Source organism: Aulonocara sp. 'chitande type north' Nkhata Bay, linkage group LG6, assembly GCF_057382095.1.
Source record: "Aulonocara sp. 'chitande type north' Nkhata Bay isolate Kocher_YH1m ecotype deep benthic linkage group LG6, A_spYH_male_GT1.1, whole genome shotgun sequence".
In the NCBI taxonomy this organism is placed as follows: domain Eukaryota; kingdom Metazoa; phylum Chordata; class Actinopteri; order Cichliformes; family Cichlidae; genus Aulonocara; species Aulonocara sp. 'chitande type north' Nkhata Bay.
Genome location: NC_141349.1, coordinates 29091800 through 29113446, shown reverse-complemented (window position 1 = coordinate 29113446; position 21647 = coordinate 29091800). Strand labels below are relative to the sequence as shown.

General features: G+C 40.3%; 1 protein-coding gene across 2 annotated transcripts; it reads left to right on the top strand.

The window, feature by feature from the left end:
- The first annotated feature begins 1020 nt into the window (after positions 1 to 1020).
- On the top strand, positions 1021 to 18364 carry LOC147328042 (uncharacterized). 2 transcript variants are annotated; one of them, XM_086296168.1, is made up of 7 exons: positions 1021 to 1271; positions 8886 to 8959; positions 9052 to 9405; positions 10145 to 10465; positions 12116 to 12220; positions 14974 to 15060; positions 15454 to 15593. In XM_086296168.1, the coding sequence occupies exons 2-6, from the start codon at positions 8896 to 8898 to the stop codon at positions 15036 to 15038; spliced, it is 909 nt and encodes a 302-aa protein (XP_086152294.1). In that variant the 5' UTR covers positions 1021 to 1271; positions 8886 to 8895; the 3' UTR covers positions 15039 to 15060; positions 15454 to 15593. The 2 variants fall into 2 exon arrangements, with proteins under 2 accessions (XP_086152294.1, XP_086152293.1); XM_086296167.1 differs by lacking the exon at positions 14974 to 15060 and having other exon boundaries at positions 15454 to 18364.
- The last annotated feature ends 3283 nt before the right edge of the window (positions 18365 to 21647 follow it).

Sequence of the window (21647 nt, the reverse complement as noted above, 5' to 3'; positions counted from 1 at the left end):
TGTCATTGTAAGAAATGAAGTCTGGCGAACGGCTTACTGCTCACGGCAAGTTCTGCATTCCTCCTACTCCTTTTAGGTATGTGTGTCAAAACATTCTCCGCAGCAAAATCCCTCACCCCTGCATCACCATAAACAGGCAGAGTGTCCGCCGGCTGGGTTTGCGCATCCCTGTTAAATTATTCGGGTAGTGATAAAGACAATACATTCTTTTCACGGGTACCTTGTCTTACATGCGTAAGGTATCTTTGGAGAATATCACCATATTTTTTAGCTTTCTCATGCACATCTATGTCAGATTCTTGTAACACTTGAAGCATCTCCTTGTCCAACTCATTCTGAGCCTGTTGTTGATGCTGCCTGTGTGCTGCTGCTGTTGCTTTAATAAGTCCAACTGGTGTTGGTGCCCCCAACACCAGTTGGACTTATTATGGGCCTGTGCGCCTGGTTTTAGAACTATCACTGCAGTATTTTTTTCTAAAGGGCCTGAATGTTATTTGCGACCATCTACTGTGTTAAATAAAAACCTAGCTGGCTCTGTCTCCCTCTTAGTTCAACATTCCGAAATCCCAATTTTTAAATATAATGATCGTATCACCCCGCGAAAGAAACCCCAGTAGATGCGTACAAACTAGTTAAATTAAAACTAGTGGTTTGATTAAATGAACAGGCTGAAATTACCCGTACAGAAGAAATTCCCATTTGTGCTGTTTTTAAAATAAAATGCATGCATCACTGCATGCTGAGACATTGTGAGAATCACAAAATTAGTGTGATTAAAACACAATTAGTAACACTTTTGACTACATGTAAATAAAAAGCATTCCAGCTTTGTTAAGGTGCACAGTGAAACAAAACAGCTTCCACTCCTCCACGCAAAAACAAAGAATTGCTTTTAAGAACACATATGTCTGCATAACTGAATGTTGAGACACGCCATGACCTCAGATAACCCCGGAGATATCTGAACACGCATGCATACAGGTACGAAACCTGTCAAACCGGTTTGGTTGGCCGCCATAATCGACTGCCGCCAACGTATTCCTACTCTCGGGAAAGGTGTTTGGGACTTGTGTGTGTGTAAATCCGTGATTTAGTCCGGTGAAGTGGCAGAAAATGTAAAACAGGGAGTTGATCGTGGCAGTTCAATCAGTTTCATGCGGGTGAAGAAGTGGACCAAAAAAGAGAAAATTCCCAACTACAGGCGTCAGTTGCGCTGCCATCTGAGATCACACTGGGACCTGTATTACGCAGCAGGATTTCGTCTTATCCAGGTAATTGAGGGTTAACTCTGGGTTTTCATATATGTCCTCTGTAATGGACATTTGTTTTTGGTCTGAAATGACTGAAAGATTAATAGGCTCTGTTTTGAGTTTTGTTCAAAAAAGAATGACTTCATATAGGGAAAAATATATATCACATATGCAGGACACTTTAAACTAGTTTTTTAATTAAGCAGCACAGCAGAACAAAGTCGGGGCTGTATCAAGACACGAGGACTAAACCCCAATTCAACCAGACCCAGAACTGATCCGCAATTAAAACAGGACTGCAACAGTTCAAAAGCAGGACTACTGAGGACTTAACCAAGACAGAACAAGAATCAGAACTAGATGATAGTAGCACTAAAAATCATCATAGACCTGCACTACACTTTTTAATTCTACCAAAGTCCACTATTTAGATTGAGAAAAGTTTATACAATTATTTAGCCTTGTTGTGCAAACAAGCCTGCATAACTTAATAAATATAGAATTTGAAAAATAACAAACCTAAAAAGAAACACTAGGTACGAGATACATGAGGACCTATGATACGGTGATACTTTTGGTAAACAACCATTTGACTAACGTGTGTCTCACCTGCTCTTGTTCATCTCTGTTCTGTCCTCATTCTCCATCTCCCTCTCTGTCCCCCTCTCTCCCTCTTTGTGCTGACAATAAAGCCAAACACCAACATCATCAAATATACACTTGAAACCAGATATTTACATACTCTTCAGATAAAAACACTTTTTTAATTTTAACATCAAATCAGACTAAATGTTTTTTTTTAGATTGATAAATATAAAAAACATATTTGTTAACTTTAAGAGTAAAGAGAGAACCTATCTGTGTTTCTTAATTGCAAATGGCACCAAATTGTATTCAAAATTGAGCCACACTCATGGAGCTCCACAATTCTTTTCCTGGTGTTTTGGTTGACATCTCTTGATGTTCCCATGTCACAGAAACAGGCTCTGTGTTTTGCCTTATATGCATCCACAGCTGTGCCACCAATTTACTCACATGGACTCTACTAACCTATCAGAAGCTTCTTCAGCTCAGAATGGAATCGTCTGCAGCTTTCTTATTAATTAACAATAAACTTAGTGTATATGTACTCCTAAATTTGATGAAAGTGATTAAAATAGACAGCTCCCTCTTTTTATTCTCACATTTAACTAATTCAAATTTAATTCAATATTTATTTATCCAAAACAAAACAAGTTTAGTCTAAATTGATGTTGTACAGTAAAAAAAATGTTCTTGTGTTTTCCATAAAGTGCATGTAAATATCTGGTTTCAACTGTGAATATACTGCTGTGTATTGAAGTTCCTCTTGTTTTGCATAGAAATATACTGAACAACATACAAAGCATAATATATAAAATAACACCTACCTGAGTTTTTTCTTTGAAAGAAGCCACTTATGTCCATTCTTGTATATCAGTGCATTACTGAAACCGATTTATTTAGCCGTGGAGGGTAACAACTGAAAATATGAAATAAACATACATGTAAGCTAAGACTCTCTAAAGAAACAGCATTGTTGTTGTTCGGCTTTTCATTTCACCATTTGTTGATTCACTTGAAGAGCAAGTACGGTAACGTAATATGGGTCAAGTGATCAGTTTGATATCAATCTTTCGTGATACACCGTCATGTTTACATTATTTGTACAGTACGAATGATTTGTCTGTGAAGGTTCTCAGTCATCCAGGTCATCGTAGTCAAAGGAGCTTGCAAAGAAAAGCGTCTGGACTTCTTTAAGTTGCTTGAAGACGTTTCACCTCTCATCCGAGAAGCTTCTTCAGTTCTAAGGTCAAATGGTGGAGAGTCCCAGATATAAACCTAGTGGGAGTGACCCCCCACAGAGGGACAAAAGGACCCCCTGATGATCCTCTAATCGCCTGAGCCAAGGTGTGGGACCCAATCAGCCAGAGAGGTGAAACGTCTTCAAGCAACTTAAAGAAGTCCAGACGCTTTTCTTTGCAAGCTCCTTCGACTACGAATGATTTGCTTTGGTATCTAGTCAAACTTCAGTTCTCCTCTGTCTGCCTAGCTCCATTTCTCCAACAGCGCACTTGTAGGCAGCAGCTGCCCTGCTTAGTGCCTGAGGGATCATACCAATATTAGGGGGATTTACACACAGTCATAAATTCCCACAGTGTGCACTATGTGCTTCGAATATTGTGTGTCGTTTTTTGTTTTATACAGTTGTCAACCAGGCATCTAACTATGAAAAAATTACATACAAAAGACCCCGGGTTTCTGAAAAAACAACCCGGGCTTAAGCCCTGTAAACCACCCCCCCGCTCCGCCACTGGTACGAATGATTTGCTTTGGTACCTGGTCAAACTTCAGTTCTCCTCTGTCTGCCTGGCTGCGTTTCTCCAACAGCGCTCTCGCAGGCAGCAGCTGCCCCGCCCCCTCACTCAGTCGCTTAGTGTCTGAGCTCAGATCATACCAATATTAGGGGGGATTTACGCACAGTTGTAAATTCCCACAGTGTGCACTATGTGCTTCGAATATTGTGTGTAGTTTTTGTTTTATACAGTTGTCAACCAGGCATCTAACTATGAAAAAATTACACTCCAAAAGACCCCGGGCTTCTGAAAAAACAACCCGGGCTTAAGCCCAGTAAGCCACCCCCCCCCCCCGCTCCACCACTGCTATAAAGGATCACTGTGGCTTATACTGAGGTTGGGTTTAAAGATGAAAAGATACCAAATCGCCATTCAATGAACTTAAGTGATCTTCAAAATAGCGCCCCCATTTCGCAGAAGATCCCTTGGACCTGTTAGCAGAAGTATGAAAATACACAGAGAAGTCCAACATCAATAGTAAACTGCACAGACGAGGATTGGGGAGGAATGAACACACATCACCTTTCGGCCATTTTGGATGAATGAACATACATGTTCGTATACAATGTCCAAACATACATTTTTCAAACCTTCAGAACTTAGGTTTTCTTATAGGTTTTGTCATTACATCTGCTACCATCTCATCTGTTTTACAATAATCTGAAGTTATTTTTCCTTAACTCCCATTTGACCTTACAAAGTGATACCTTATGTCAACATGTTTACATCTGTTACAGGATTCTTAGCCAATGCATCAATGTATCTTTTTAAACTTTTCACGGCGCATATTTCTGTTCATCAATACCTCGTAACAGTTGAGTTAAGTACAGGCACTCCTGTGAGGTTGTAGATAAAGCCATGAACTCATCTTCACAGGTAGATAATGCAACAGTAGGTTGCTTTTTGGTTTTCCACAAAATCAAAGAACCATTTACAGCCATACTTATACAATATCCAGTTGTACTAAGTCTGTCTGTTACATTACCTGTCCAATCAGCATCCCTGTATGCCCACAACCTCAGTTCTTCATTGTTACATTTCCTGTAACACAGTTCTTTCTCAGATGCCCCTTTCAGATATCTCAGTACATGTTTTACTGTAGTCCACTGGTCTTCAGTTGGCTCACTAAAATACTGCGACAGTTTACTGAGTATAAAACTCAAGTCCATAGCTGGACTGGCCATCGGGCATACCGGGCATTTGCCCGGTGGGCCGCTGGTGATTTTTTGTTTTTATGGGCCGATGGATTTTTTTTTTTTTTTTTTTTTTTAGGAAGGGTATATATAATGAAAGGTGTTGGATTGGCCAATTGGTCATGATCGACTCTGGGCTGGACCAATTACAGCCGAGGAGGCTGGATGCACCCTCCCCCTTGTTTAGCAATCACGTGATTTTCGCGCATTGCATGCCGGGAACTCGTGGCAAAACAATCCAAGTACCGCATCAAATGCAAACATTTGCAGCACCGCAAAACGTTCATTCTCCGGTTCCAATACCTTCTTTTTTTTCTTTGCCGCACAAAAAAGGAATGTACAAAACAAAAGGAGAACAATGCCAGTCCGTACAAAGACAGACTCGACGAAAAGACAAAGAAAAGATACGAGGAAAAAATCAAAGGAGTGAAAGAGTGGACAAAAGACGTCAGCGTGCTGCCCAACTTTCACCACGCTCAGATTTATAATTATACGCTTCTTGGAGTGAGTGCATACACTCATGAAGTTTAGTAACTTCAGGTCACTGCAACAAGCCCAGGTACAGTTTACCGACGGACAGGACCTTGAAACGCACCGTGTAGAACGAAAGACCATTGTACATATCATAAGTTTACCAGTCTCACAAATCGTCTTCATAAATACACATTCATTAACAGTTTATTAATAGGACCTTTGAGCTCAACGGTAATTAATTAGTAGTGGAAATAATTTCTGGTAGTGTAACAGTGTTTATGTGGTATTATTCCACTTGCCACAAATATCAGTGTAATGGGGAAACAGCGCCCCCCCTCTCGGTGTGGCTGGCTGCAGTAATCGCTGCCAGTCTGCCGTAGCCATACGAGAGGTGAGTTGTATTGTTCCGCACACAATATAGCTAAGTAGTACAGACACATAAAACATGTTTGATTAGCTGAAGAGCACCGAGTGTAATAAGTGCTTAGTGGACACATGTCCAACACCAGTTTTATGTACTTTTCATTTGTTTATTAATGTGTGAAACTGCATGCTAAAGCGGAATGCTAATGAGATGTTCTGCCGTAGTGTGCTGTGCGGAGTGGTGTGTGGCGAGCCTGTGCACTGATAATACACCGTTGTTTCCATTCAGGAAATAAAGTGGCAACGATCGATCAGAGACTCCTTGTCTTTTTAAAAACACTACACAACGCAGAGTCGAGGAGTCTGGGCCGAACTGTTGCAGCGGGATGAAGCAGAAACCGGTTACAGTAGCATTACAGAAATGTAGCAGTGACAATAATATTGTATGTTGTAATCGCAATGGACAATTAGTGATACAAAACAACTGTTTTATCTTGTGAATAAAAGTACATGGTTTTGTCAGTGTACCATGGTTATAACAGAAGCGAAACGCAATATTGTGTCAGGACAATTCACTATTTATGCACAATAAACAAAGGAGCATAGCGCGACAATTTCTGTTCAGCGCCAGACTTGCTTGTAACCTATATCACCAATTATGTTAAGAAAAATGACGCATTAACTACTACAAAACTCTGACCTTTGTGGGAATGCTTGGAGCAGACTAACATGTGAGCTGGAGTGTTCTGCGACGTTATATTTGGTATATCCAGACCATCCGTCGGCTCTTACTTCGGAAACATGGCTTAAAAATTTTCACTTCAACGACGTAATCCGATAAAAAAAAACGATCTCTTTACCCATCGGCTTCCCGTGGCTGTCATGCGACCGGCTATTGCAGTTAATAATACAACAGCTTCTTGCCATTTTTTGGGTTTCTTTTTATCGCTGTGTAAGTGAGTTCAATTGAAAGCCTGCGTGCGCTAGTACCTCTTGCCACAAGTTCCCAGAATCCTTTGCGGTTTTATCCCTGAATGACGTCACATTTCAATCTTTATCCTGGTGGGCCGGTCTCTAGTCAAAATGCCCGGGCCGATTTTTTGTCCCAGTCCAGCCTTGCTCAAGTCTGGTCTTGTGCATGGTAGATCACACTACCCACTGCCACTCTGTACCTTTTGACATCATTCATCTTTTCTGCACCATCAGTGTAGTTCAGTTTTTGTTCACAAGGTGTCAGTCTAGCTTGGCAATCCTGCATGTTGAACGTTTGAAGTATTTTTTCTACATTTTGTTTTGTTACATTTTTACACAGTTATCATGCTGTGTAAGCATCATGGTCAAAATATATACCAATGAAATGTCCAAGTTTACTCAAATCCTTCATTTTGAATTTTGCTGCAAGGATTTTCTTCAAAACAGTTCACTTCCATCACTGGCAGGAATGATAAAGTCATCTACCCATTTGATCAAAATCACCTTATTTTCTGTCATCTTTGCGTAAACACAATGGTCAGTGGATTCTGCACAAAGTTGTTCTCCCTCAGATATTCATGTAACACATTGTCCCAATTTCTACCTGACTGTTTTAGCCCATATAGTGACTTTTTCAGCTGATCCTGAGTATCTGTGTGTTCTGTACTCACATCAGTCATTTCTCTGGTCCTGCTGGACCTGTTTTGTATCTCAAAGTCAATGTCATCATCTGGCATTATGTCAGGTTGTGTTTGTCTCTCTGCTCTTGTTTTGGTCTCAAACTTCATGAGTCAATGCTTCTGTACTTGTCCACTGTTTGGGTAGCAGACCATACAGTCTGAACTGTTTTTGTCATATCCAACAAAGATTCCTTTCTCACACCGTGAGTTTAGTTTTCTCTTGTTCTGCTTGTAGGCATAACACACTGACCCAGATCTTTGCAGATTTGTCCTTCTTCCTGTCAGCATTAAATATGATGTCTGTTTTTTGCATCTGTTAAAACATCTCTTCCTCACTTCAGCTGCTGTTTGCACTGCATAGGTCCACAACTCCTTTGGTAACTCTTTCTCCATTAGCATACACCTGGCCATATCAAAGAGTGTGCGCCAATTTCGTTCAGCAGTAATATGAATAGCAAGTGGTTTGAATGATTCTGGCAGTACCTTCAAAACCAATAACCCATCACTCAGTGTTTCACCAGCATTTTTCAGGGCAGTGATAGCTGTCTCTGCTCTATAACATAGTCAAACTCTCACTGCTGGACTTTTGTAGCGAAGTCAGTTCTGTATACAGACTAATTATACGAGGCTTTTATCATCCAGAAACTGGATCAGCTCTGCGTATACCTCTGCATTTTTTGGTGCGTCTTCTTCTTCCTCCATGTTGGTAGGCTGCTTCAAAATAATGTCTCTTAGTCCTTGCAAACGAAGGTGGCCCACAAATTCTGTCTCCCACAGTTCACAATTCTTTTCGTCCCCATCAAAAACTAGCCGAAACCAACGGCTGTTTGACTCAGCGGCTCGTCGACTCATGGCGCTAGCATGGTATACTGATACTCAACGGGTACACTGTACATTGCGACGCTTCTCTCGGTGGCAAAAACACTTTAACTCCTTTAGAAACGTCGTAGTTATCTGGGCCCATAGCCCGTCAGCAGAAGTGTGAAAATGGGCAGAGAAGTCTGACATCAATAGTAAACTGCACTGACAATGATTAGGGAGGAATAAACACACATCAGCCTTCAGCCATTTTTTATGAATGAACACGCCCCCCGAGAGAGCGCAACTTTATTAACAGCCAGCAAACACACACGTACACCATGCATCAAACAGAACATAAACCCACTGGCCGTTTCCATAACTGAGAGCATTTTCTTTCTTCATGTCAACTGGACCTCTGTGCTACGATAGCAGGAGGCTCTAATGTTTTTTAAGACCGATGCTGTTTCCCCAATGAGCATCAATATTGATTAAATATATCCTTATACGCAGTTTTCCCTGTTTTGAGTCCAGCTTTGAATCCCTTGGGGAGTGCATCAAGGACATGATGCACCATTGGCTACAAAAATCTGTCAAATCCAATATGTGGAGTTACATACTCTGACTCCTCTGGGTTAAGGGAGTAGCTAAAGTAGCTTTCACTTTGTTATACTTAAGTGCACTTTGCACCCTCTTGTTTGATTAGTAAAAAAGCAAAAAAAATCCCTTTGATGTAAAACAGCTGCAAACTGATCCTGCTCATTTTAACTGTCATTTCAGATAAATAATCATGGCCTCCGGTGGTACTCTTTTATTCATTTTCACTGCCCTCTGTGTTACTGCAGTCAAGAGTGGTAAGTTTATTCATAATCTGAGAACTTTAAGCATGGAATGGTGTTTGGTACTCATGTAACCTCAAATCTATTTTTACTTTCTTTTTCTACAGGATTTGTGAAAGTGGAATGCAAAGCTGAAAATGTGGGACAATATAGCCAACAGTCACTGCTGGAGTGTGTCATCAAAACATCAACAGATATAAAGGATCCAACTATCCGTATGGTTGCTTGGAAAAAATTGACCTCGCCAGAAGACGAAGGTGATCCCGTGTTGGGTTTCAATAGATGGAAATTGGACCGGCCAAAGCGAGGCTACAGGTTTGCTGAACCATCATGGGACAAGAAGAACATGAATGTATCTCTGCTCATCACCAACACTGCAGTGGCAGACGATGGAGATTACAAGTGCATAGTGATCACAGACAGTGGTGATGACAGGATGGTCACTAACCTTAAAGTCCAAGGTAACACTGAAACATTTTTATATTTTTAAATCAAGAATGTTTTTACATTTTTTAAACACCTTGTAAGCAATCAAGATTGCCTAGAGATGTGGGGACTTTCCAGGCCAATCAGATTGGTATTCCCCTTGAGCAACTCTAGGCTTGTCTGCTTACTTTCACTTCATTGTGACAGCAGTAACATCTAGAAAGGTTCAAGGTTCAAGGTTCAAGGTTCTTTATTTGTCACATGCATAGTTATACAAGTATAACACACAGTGAAATGTAGCCTGACACGCTCCTCGACATGTGCAAAAATTGGGGGGGGGGGGGGGGGGGGGGGGGTGTAGAGGAAGAACATTATATATATATATATATATATATACATACATATAGTATATACATTGGGTGAATGTGCAGTAGTAGCAGCAAGCAGGTGAATTCTGTACATTAATATGAATAGAATCTGACTATTTTACAGGATAGACAATATAAACATATTTAAAATTAAAGGAATTGAAAGGAATTGAAATGTACATTGTGCCTTGGTTTAGTGTCTGGAAGAGTCCTGTCTCTAAATACTAGTTGTACAAGTACTTGCAGCCATTTACTTAAGCAGCTTGTACTGTTTGACTTGTAACTTCTTAATGCATGTGAACTACTATGATTATCACATCTTAAGATACTTAATTGAGGTAATTTTATTTGACATCAAGGTGCAATGTTCAGCTCAGTGATTGTGCTTTCCATTTCGTCTCTGCAGCCAAATACAGTATCTCGACTCTATACTCCATCCCTGAGAAAATTGTCCCAAATACAGACAGTACCCTGGTCTGTGAGTCTCGTGGAGGCTACCCACAGGGAACAATTCGCTGGTTTGATGAAGAGAAACATGAGTGGACAAAAAGCTCTAAAATGGAGGCAAAACAGTCAGACGATGGTTTGTTTCAACTCACAAGTAGACTGTCTTTGTTGAGAGGATCCACTTTCTCAAAGTATACCTGCGCTGTGTTCAATGCCAGTGGAGGCAAAGAGAATGAGAAAACATTTGAAACCAACAAATCATCACCCAGAGAATCTCTAGGTATAGTTTATGACACGCTATTATGCACCACACATGATAGTTGTTATGCCTGCTGGCACCATCTTACTGCTCACAATACTGTTTAGTAATTTCAGCCAAAGTGGAATCAGAGAGAATTTAAATCTGAACCAGCCCCCCACCACCCCACCCCCAAAAGATGTCAGAGTTACATAAATATTATGTAACCATTAAACACTTTGTTTGTGCATATGGGAGATTTAATGGGGGCTGAATTGAAACGAGGAACCATGTTATGTAAAGCGCGTTTTCTCAACGATATTAAAAGTCCTGAAGTTTGTTGCAATCCACTTGGCGTTGTGTCAGTCAATATGTCTGAGGTAGACTTACTGAGTCCCCAATGCTCCATGAGCAGTTTGTTGCAAGCTGGGTGACGCGCTAGCCAACGTCCTAGCAGCATCCCTGACTAACGCATACGTCGTGTCAATATGATATTTTAAGCTGGAAGTGCTTTGGTGAAAAGAAAATTCCTTCTTGCACAATGTGCATAATACTTTCTATCGGTTGATTGTTCCGTCTTGTTATTTTTTTAATACTCAAATTTCCCATCGAGAGGGCCACTGTGCATTTATCGTCTTCCAAATTGAGTTGATGGGTTCAGCTGCTCGTCACTACCAGATCTACTGCCCATTTGCGCATGTGCAAATGTAACTCTACTTGGACAAACTGCCCGAAATGCGTTGACAGAGATATTTCAGAGATTTTGAGTCATTCTGCGCTCTAGATGCACTAATTTAATCACACATTCATTTGCATTAACACATTGATTTTGACAGCATGAACTATGACAATAACAAAGATTATTATGGCTATCTTGCTCCCACACGGAGGTGGCAGTCTGCTGCAAATCTTCCTCTGTTCAGTCTGACCTCGCCTCTATCTGCTCCTCCTGGAACCTGAAAGACAAAACAAAAAACAACCCCTGCCGAACCTTGATAATAATATTATCTTCTACTGATTCTACGGTCTGGTTCAGTATATCTTGCTCTGCCTCTCTGACACAGAGACTTGTAGAAAACCATTATCAGTGTGTATGTAAGCGTTGCTGCAAAAATCTACGTGTCCCTGCAATATTTCAGCCTAGTCATAACACCAGACGAAGCTCATGACCCTCAAAACACGGAGCGCCAACTTGTTATAAGCACAATTGCATTGTGCATAAATAAAATAATTAAAACAGCTTTATTTAATAATTGAAATCAAAAATGAAAAATTTTCAACCCTAACAGGCCCACAATACTGGGTCCCACAGGTGTGCCCTATTTTTTTTTTCTACATCTGTAAATAACAAGAAAAAAAACAGATTGGTTAATGCTTGCTGTGCTATGGAAAATCCCCCCACACATACATGTTTTAATGTTTCTGATGAAAAGAATTTCAGGTTCTCTTGGTAACTATCCCAGGCACTCACCTCACAATCTATAATTTCATTATCTGTCACAATACTGCAAGTATTGCCTGCCCTTTGTCTTTTTTACACTCTACTTCTACATGATTATTGTTTTAAAATTAATGGAGAAATTGAATGTAGTTCACTGTAGTATTACAGGGAGACAAAGAGTTATCATGTATTCCTGTGTTTCTTAATTTTAAAAATGAACTCACTATTTTTTTCTTTTATTTATTTTATAGAACAATGCTCATATAAGGTAGAGATCTACAAAATAGTTGTCCCTCTGGTGGTCATTGGTTCACTGATCGTATGTGGGCTGTTGATCTACGGATGGCGATCTCGAGGTGAGTACATGCTCCTCGTTTCCTACCTGATGGATTATACCTCTTTAAATATCCTGTCTTCATCATTTAGAAACTAGTTCATGCATTTATTACTTCTAGGCTGGACTACTGTAATTCATTATTATCAGGAAGTCCCAAAAACTTCCTGAAAAGCCTTCAGTTAATCCAAAATGCTGCAGCATTTTGGATTAACATTTCTCCTGTTTTGGCTTCCCTTCATTGGCTTCCTGTTAAATCCAGAATTGAATTCAAAATCCTGCTCCTCACATACAAGGTCTTAAATAATCAGGCCCCATTTTATCTTAATGGCCTTGTAGTACCATATCACCCTATTAGAGCACTTCGCTCTCGCTCTGCAGGCCTACTTGTTGTTCCTAGAGTATTTAAAAGTAGAATGGGAGGGAGAGCCTTCAGTTTTCAGGCCCCTCTTCTGTGGAACCAGCTTCAAGTTTGGATTCGGGAGACAGACACTATCTCTACTTTTAAAATCAGGCTTAAAACTTTCCTTTTTGCTAAAGCATATAGTTAGGGCTGGACCAGGTGACCCTGAATCCTCCCTTAGTTATCCTGCAATCCGGTTGTTCAGTCTGACGTCACTAGCCGTGTCTGGGTCTAAACTCCGCTGCAGGTCCATATATCAAACGATCACTATGGCATTACTGAGAGTTGAAAAACTGTCTAAAGTCTTTCATCTTTAATAAAATGATCAGCGTTCTGCTCTACCAGGTGTAACAATTGAGTTTAACATCCAGGCATCCATGAAAACGGAATTTATGACATTTAACGGAGTTAGAAGTTAGCAGGGAGTTAGCTCGCTAGCTTCTATCTAAATACAATATAGCATGTCCTGACTGCCGGGTTTTGGAAACAAATTAAAACGTACAGCTCCGTTATCACTTCCAGCATAAATGAAGACAGAAAACTAAACAGCAGTGATGTTTGTAGGGTTACTGAAGTTGGGCTAGCTGGTATATAATGATGTGCTACATGACCACTAGCGACACAGCTATGTTCAGGAGAACAGGAGCCAGAACAGGAGCACAGAGGATGCAGTCTCCATCGCACTGCACTCTGTCCTCTCACACCTGGACAACAACAACACCTACGCCAGAATGCTGTTTATAGACTTCAGTTCAGCGTTCAATACAATCCACCCCTCACAACTCATCAGGAAACTGACAGACCTGGGTATCAGTTCCCTCATCTGCAAATGGTTACTGGACTTCCTGACCAACCGCCCCCAACATGTCCGGCTGGATAACCACTGCTCATCTACCATCACGATGAACACCGGTGTACCACAAGGCTGTGTGATGAGCCCTTTCCTCTACTCCCTCTTCACCCACGACTGCAGACCTGCTGATGGTTCCAACACCATCATTACATTTGCAGATTACACCACGGTGATTGGCCTCATCAGTGACAACGATGAGGCCGCCTACAGGGAGGAGGTGGATCGTCTGGCTGAGTGGTGCGACAGGAACAACCTGCTGCTTAACACCGAGAAGACCAAGGAGCTCATCGTGGACTACAGGAGGAATGCTGACCCACATCCACCCATCCACATTAAGGGGACGGCTGTGGAGCGTGTGAGCAGCTTCAAGTTCCTGGGAGTCCACATCTCCGAGGATCTCATCTGGACGACCAACTGCTCCAAGCTGGTCAAGAAGGCTCACCAGCGCCTCTTCTTCTTGAGGACTCTGAGGAAGAACCACCTGTCCTCAGACATCCTGGTGAACTTCTATCGTTGCACCATCGAGAGCATCCTGACCAACTGTATAACAGTCTGGTACGAGAACTGCTCTGCCTCGGACCGGAAGGCGTTGCAGAGGGTCGTGAAAACTGCCCTGCGCATCGCCGGAGCACCACTTCCTGCCATAAAAGACATCTACAGGAAGCGGTGTCTGAAAAGGGCTGGGAAAATCATCAAAGACCCCAGTCACCCATCACATGGACTCTTCACCCTCCTGCCCTCTGGGAGGCGCCACAGGAGCCTCCGGACTAAGACCACCAGGTACCGGAACAGCTTCTTCCCCACAGCTGTCAGACTCCTGAACTCTGCCTCCTGACATCTGACCCACGTTAACACACGGACTGAACATACACACACCCACAATGGACAACTGTACCCTCAAACACACAATAATAACATGGACTGAACCACCACTCTCAACCACTAGCACTTTATATAGCCTCTGTAGAAACTATCTACACCCTAACTTATCTTAACTGCACTACTGTATAGCTCTGTGTAAATAATCATTCTGTACATTCGATAATTTTTAATCCTACAACTGTTTACAACTTGCATAGTTCCCATTTCTGTATAGCTGTATATCTCAGATTCTGTAAAGTTATTTATTTCATATTCTGTATAGTTTTTCATATTTATATCCTGTTCATAGCCTGTACATAGCTTGTACTCACTACAGCCTGTACATACTTATAGTTATAGAACATTCACAACATACTTCATATCGTGTACATTATAACATACCATAATAGACCCATTTCTGGAATATACTTACATATCTATACTATTGCTAATATATATTGTAATATATCTATATCACTAAAGCACTTCTGGATGGATGCAAACTGCATTTCGTTGCCCTGTACCTGTGCATGTGCAATGACAATAAAGTTGAATTCTATTCTATTCTATTCTATTCTATTCTATGTTAGCATAACATAAACAAGCTAACTTTTTTTTCCACTCGATAAAAGTTAACGTGAGTGTTCTCGGTGGTCAGGAACAAATGTAATTGCATGGCAGGATGCTGTAAAAGGACCAAACTTCAGCCAGGAGAACAACTGAGATAATCCATCCATAATACGAGGTTAGTCATTCATATACTGCTGCATGGGCTGGGCTGTAGTTACATCCTAAGGTTTTAAAAACTGAGCTTAAATAAATGATTAGCGGTAATAAAAGCCGAGGGAGGTCAACAGTGATCACTGACTGTTTTAGGAGCTTTTTGAGATTAAATAGAAGAAAGTACAAAACATTAAACATGTTAACAACACAAAAGCCATATTAAACGCAGACTACTTTAGGCCCGGAAGTAGGATTCGTCGTGTCATCACTGAACAACCGGATAGACGTAGGCTGCTGGGAATTCCCATGATGCATTGAGTTTTTCCTTTCCAGTCACCTTTCTCACTCACTATGTGTTAATAGACCTCTCTGCATTGAATCATACCTGTTATTAATCTCTGTCTCTCTTCCACAGAAGATCTTATTAATTTCCATCTCTCCCCCCGACCGGTCAAAGCAGATGGCTACACCTCCCCTAGTCTGGTTCGGCCAGAGGTTTCTTCCTGTTTAAAGGGAGTTTTTCGTTCCCACTGTCGCCAAAGTCCTTGCTCATAGGGGGTCATATGATTGTTGGGTTTTTCCTCTATATCTATTATTGTACGATCTACTGTACAACATAAAGCGCCTTGAGGCGACTGTTGTTGCAATTTGGCGCTATATACATAAAATTGAATTGAACTGAATAGAAAAATAAATGTAACTATCCAGAATAGTTGATGTTGGAACATATTTGACATTTTATTTGTTTGACCAGCTGTTTAAAGACTCAGTTACAATTTAACTTACCTTAAGGTGCTTGCTAGATGTATGCACTGTAACATTAAGAAATGCCACTAATCAACACATTATTCACCTGTTATTCTAGTGTTAATATTGCCATTCGTAATTTTAAAGCAAAGAAAGTGGGATAATCAGTGGTGAGTGGCTGTAGTTGTTATGTGGTCAGATTCAGAAAACTGTTTTCAAACTTTAATGAGATACTTAAAGACTGCTTTGAGACCACTGACTGGCAGATATTTGAGGATGCAGCTGATGGCAACATTAATGAACTCACAGACTCTGTCAATGGATATATTGGAAAATGCATAGATGATATCATCGCCAAAACCACCGTCTGCAAATAGCCAAATCAGAAACCCTGGGTAAGACATTCATGCTAAGCTCAAGGTGCGGACCTCTGCCTTTAACTCAGGGGATGCTGATGGATAGAAAGCAGTCAGGTATGAAAGTGGAGTCCAGTTACCACAGCCTTTATGCCCGGCGACCATAGCTGGACTAGGCATCGTGCATACCGGGCAAATGCCCAGTGGGCCGATGTGATTTTTCGTATTTATGGGCCGATGGTTTGGTTTTTTGTTTGTTGTTTTGGGATTTTTTGTAACGGTATAAACAATGAAAGGTGGAGAATTGGCCAGATGCTGGGAGATGTGTAAAAATAACTCAGTTGTTTGGTGGTGGCTATGGCAGAGCTTCCACAGAGGCCAGCAGGTGGATGAGGGAAAGGGGAGGCAGGAGGAGGAGAGACCCGAGGCGGCCCCCGGTCCGAGTGTCAGGTGAATTGAACTTCAGGTAAAAAGTTATGACCTGCAGTCTATCTGGGTCAGATATAAACCAAGTTTAGGTGGAGTTTATTTTCGTTGCGTTGACTTTTTACAGTCAGTTACAATAATGCGTACTAGCTAGCATGACAGAGTTTCTATACAGCTGGGGGGGAGTTGCCAACCGTCCCGTAAAAGACGGAATCGTCCCGTAATTAGAGAAAATATTACGCGTTTCGTATTGAGCTGAAAAGGAATGCAGTTTGTCCCGTACTTCAGCTAGAATGGAAAAAAACACAAAGCTGGAATTTTTCTGCGTCTTTATGCTGTCAGCTGCCTCTTCTTCTCTCATTCTCTCCCCTCAAATTTAATTTTCTGTAAATTGCACATCTCTCGTGTTTGTAGGCCACCGTATAACGATAAGAATAAGAACATGCGTCTGTATGTATAAGACAACCAGGCATACCCTGTATTACTGTGATTTATCAGACAGGCCACAAGACCTTTATTCACTTAAACTCTGTAATAAAGAATAAAGTAAAGTCTTGAGCTAAAAAACATCTTTGAATCAAGCCAAGATCAATGAGAGAACCATTACAGCCAAGTCATTTACAAACAATCACACCAGACTAGAAATGAAAGACTTCTGATTTCACTTGGTTGAGTGAGGAAATGTTTGTGTACATATAACACAGTTGTGTTGAGTCCATGCAGTAATTGTAACTCTTGGCACTTTAACAGCATTTATTCTCACTTTAGCTTCTCATGTTTATAATATATCTTGGGGATAGCACCACATTGTTATGTGTTTATGTATGTGTGTGTTAGGGACAATATTCTAAAACACTTCTTCAGTAAAGACTCAGAGAAGAGAAACACACAGAACTTCTTGCTAGCAAGGGCAGCCTCCAGACTGAGACTCGCGCTGAGCTTTGCCCTGGTCTTTATTTATACTTCAGTGGTGTGTGTGTGTGTGTGTGTGTGTGTGTGTGTGTGTGTGTGTGTGTGTGTGTGTGTGTGATCAAAGGGTCATAAAAGGCACATCCTTGGTCAGGAAGAGGGTAGACCTCCCTCACCCTAGATAACATTGGTGAGGAAGTCAAACAGTTAAAGCACTTAGACTAAAACAGACGTAACTACGTTAATCCTACCATAAAACAATAAAACAAGGTACGAACTTTCCCATGCTCCCAGGGTGTGGGGGCGCATTCCTGGAGTGCACCCCAAGCCTGCAGCCTGTTAGAGATCACACACAATTGATTATATGCCTCTAAGTCTACATGGTTGAATATTTCCTAATACAAATAACTACATGCAGTATTCTACCATATGCAAACTTATATCACTAAAAGATTATACTGACTACTAAATACAATTTTCCATTAACAGTGTGTCAATCTGTGTGTGTTGTTCTCAAATGTTACCAATGGAGCTTAATGATCTGTTTATGGTTTTATAATCCTTTACAAAATATAATACGTTTACTTAGACAATGATATGTAGAACTGTCTGAGACTATGTTTGATGTGTGGTTTGGCAGAGCAGTGAGGAAATGTTGGCCTTGCTGTTATTGTACTTTCTGTTTAAATCAACATTTAATTGTTATTTTGGATTTTTATTGCAATGCATTTGTTATTTTTTTTAAGCCTTAAGTGTCTTTGTTTTTTGTTTATTTTCGTTTTGTTTTTTGTATATAAAATTAAAATTGTAAAATGTCATGTTTCAAAACAGTTTATAAGAAAACAATTCAGAACATTAAAAAATGCAATGTAATGACTATAAAGTTGTACAATAAAACAAAAATGTGTTGCCAATATTTGTTGAACCCTTGTGCTTTGTTTCATATTATATGTATATTGTGCCATATAATTTATTTTAAGCGTAATTGAAGGTGTGGGGACCCTTTGTAATGTAAAGCTCACATGCTTGTTCAAAGTTAATAACTAAGTTTAAAACTAGGGCCACCAGTTTCTACTCTGGTTTAAGTTTCCACATCTGTTTTAAATACTTCTTGCAGCTGGTATCTGAAAAAGCACTGCATTCCTGTTCAGTTCTTATGATTGGAGCATACGTCTTTAGCCAGCATGCAGAATAATTGTGATATGGTACTGTTCAAAATTATCTTAGAGCTTAAACTTGTGATGATATCCTGTTCCAGTTTTTTTTTTTTTTACATTCACCTAAGTGACCAGCTGTTTACTTTTTACTAAGCTAAACAAGTTGCTCATTGTTACTGCTGCTCTTAGAGGTCAAATTGTGGTCTACAAGCTTGTTTCTTTGCTCTGTGCCTCTATCTGTGGTGAAACTTGACAATCTGTGGAATCAGCAGTTTAAAACTGATTTCCAGAGTGTGCCAGAGATGAAAAGGAACTTTCTAAAGAAGACCAGCAGTTTTTGATTAAAGTTTCCAGTACTGCCAAGCTACTTAATGTTCAGTATTACATTGAATTTCCATTTAAAGATTTAAAAGTCTGCATGCCAGATAATAGAAGTGTTGCTGAACAATGCCTTCAGAATCTGAAGAAAAGCTTCATGTCAGATATAATCTGTAAAGGTTATGAATGTGAGAGTGAATGAATAGTGGTATTGTAAAGCGCTTTGGGTGCCTTGAAAAGCGTTATATAAATCCAATCCATTATTATTATTATTATTATTATTATTATGGAGAAAAAGTCTCAGACAGAAACTTGGAACGCAATGATGGCAGGAAATGATATTTGTCACATCATGGTGTTCTGCATCCACAAAAAATTAGAGTGGTGTTTGACTGTGAAGCAGAGGAGTGTCACTAAATAGCCAGCTTTTAGAAGGTCTTGACTTGACCAGCACATTGATCAGAGTTCTAACAAGATTCCATAGAGAACCTATTGTCATTGCAGCAGACATTAAATCAATTAAACGTTTAAATGTTTCACCAGGTTAAAGTGCCAGAGGAGGATTGAGATGTGTTAAGGTTCCTTTGGTGGCCCGCTGGAGACTTCACTTAAACAATGGTTGAATATAGAACGACAGTACATGTGTTTGGAGCAACATCATCTTTTATCTTAGTGCAAAACTCACATTTTGCACTAAGGAAATGTGCTGAAGATCATAAACTACAGTTTTACCTTCAAGCTGTGGATACCATCTTGAACAACTTTTACGTCGACGATTATCTCAGCTGCCACAGAAGAGGATGCAATAGCTCCCTATCATGAATTCTGTGCAATATGCTTGAAAGCTGGCTTTCTACTCAACAAGTGGATAAGTAACAGTCGTAATGTGTTGGCTGTAATACCTGAACTAACAGAGCAAACGAAATAAAGGGTCTAGACTTGATGCCTGCCCGTAACAGTGATGGGCTTCCAAGGGAAAGAGTTTTGGGTGTGCAATGGTGTGTTGAGCCCAAAGTTCAGAATCACTTTGGAAGATTGACCTTTGACATTGACATGGGATCTTCTTTCTCTCATGGGATCCTCTCTCTGGGATCCTCTCTGCGGTCAGCTCTGATTATGACCCCCTATTGGCACCAGTAATTTGATTGCTAAGAAGATTCTGCAAAAACTATGTCGAAGAAAGATTGGATGGGATGATGCATTACCTAATGTAGTCATGCAGGAACGGATTATTTGGATGCAACATCTCTACAAGCTGGAGGACCTTAAAGTTAATTGTTGTTTAAAAACCAACAGTTTTAGAACTGTGAAAACTGCTATTATGCTATTAAATATTTCATCATGTGTATTATTAATCTATGTAACTACTTCTGTTTTACAATGTCATTAATCAAGAGATGTTGTAAACATGACATGCAATTCCTACATGCCAACAATCGTTTTATTGCATTTAGTTTTAGATGCAGAGATTTCAGTACACACAATATGTGCCAATATTGTCCTTGTTTATTTGTCTGTGAAGGTTCTTGTTTATTTCCATTTCCTAAATCTCATTTCCTCTTTACTCCTATTTGTAAAATACCACAGTATAGCTGCTGTGCATAAAGAAGGGAGCTTTATTTTCTAGTGTAGATATATCATTTCCAGAGCTATATTATTTACTTTTATATCCAGCATTTGACCCAATTAGCTTATTAATGCACACACAGCTCTCTCTCTCTCTCTCTCAACCTCTGAGTACATTAAGAAGACGAGACTGAGAAAGCAAGCAAAGACTGGAACTATATAGCATTATAATGGCACTGACAGAATGTCTCTTGGACTTCCAGATAACTCTGGAAAATTGTGGTCAATCCAATTGTAGCGATGGCAGCAGAGTTTTCTTTGTAGTTTTGATATTCCCAAGAGCAGTGCCATATTCCTGGAAAAAAAAATCTGAAGGCAAAATTATTTCATTTAACTCACTCACTTTGTGTCATGATCTGCTGTGTGCAAGCAGGAATGGGACACAAAAGCAGAGTCACTGAGGCAGAACATGAACTCAAAACATCTGAGCTTTATTTGCTGGATGAAAGGCGATACAAAACTAAACTGGGAAAGTTCTACTAATAATACACTTGTGGAAGCATAGAGAGAGACACACAGCCATGAGGGAGGGCGTGATACCAAACTGAGGGAGACCCTGACATAAATACACAGAAAGATAACGAGGGACATGTGAGCACACGGGGAACACAGCTGATATAAATAGTCATAACGAGAAAGGGGAAGAGCAAACGCCATGTGACTGATGGGAGAATATCATAGTTATACGGGAAGTACACGGAGATGCTGACTGGAGGGGGAGAGAGAACACGGAGGAGCACGAGGGAGAGAGAGGACATGACGAGCTGGGGAACATAGATAAACATGACGTAATAAAACACAAGGAGAAACACGGCACAAGAACTCACACAATTAAATAAATACAGACGCCCACAGGGAAACACAGAGAGCAAAGACACAAAAGGGAATCTAATAAACAAAAGCTAAACAGAATAACCAAGGGACTACAGAATCAACCCTAGAATAACACAGTAAACTAACATAATACAAAATGACAAAAAACACAAGAAACTCAAAACACTGGGTTAAAAGACCTAGGACCATGACAGTTTATATTTCAAGAGATAAAATAACTAGTTCCTCTTTGCATC

What these genes read in the sequence shown, in the direction of transcription:
- LOC147328042 (XM_086296167.1), top strand. Translation starts at nt 8,896, where the DNA reads ATGGCCTCCGGTGGTACTCTTTTATTCATTTTCACTGCCCTCTGTGTT. An exon ending in CACTAACCTTAAAGTCCAAG is followed by an intron (nt 9,406 to 10,144) that starts GTAACACTGAAA and finishes TCGTCTCTGCAG; the next exon opens with CCAAATACAGTATCTCGACT. An exon ending in ATCACCCAGAGAATCTCTAG is followed by an intron (nt 10,466 to 12,115) that starts GTATAGTTTATG and finishes TTTATTTTATAG; the next exon opens with AACAATGCTCATATAAGGTA.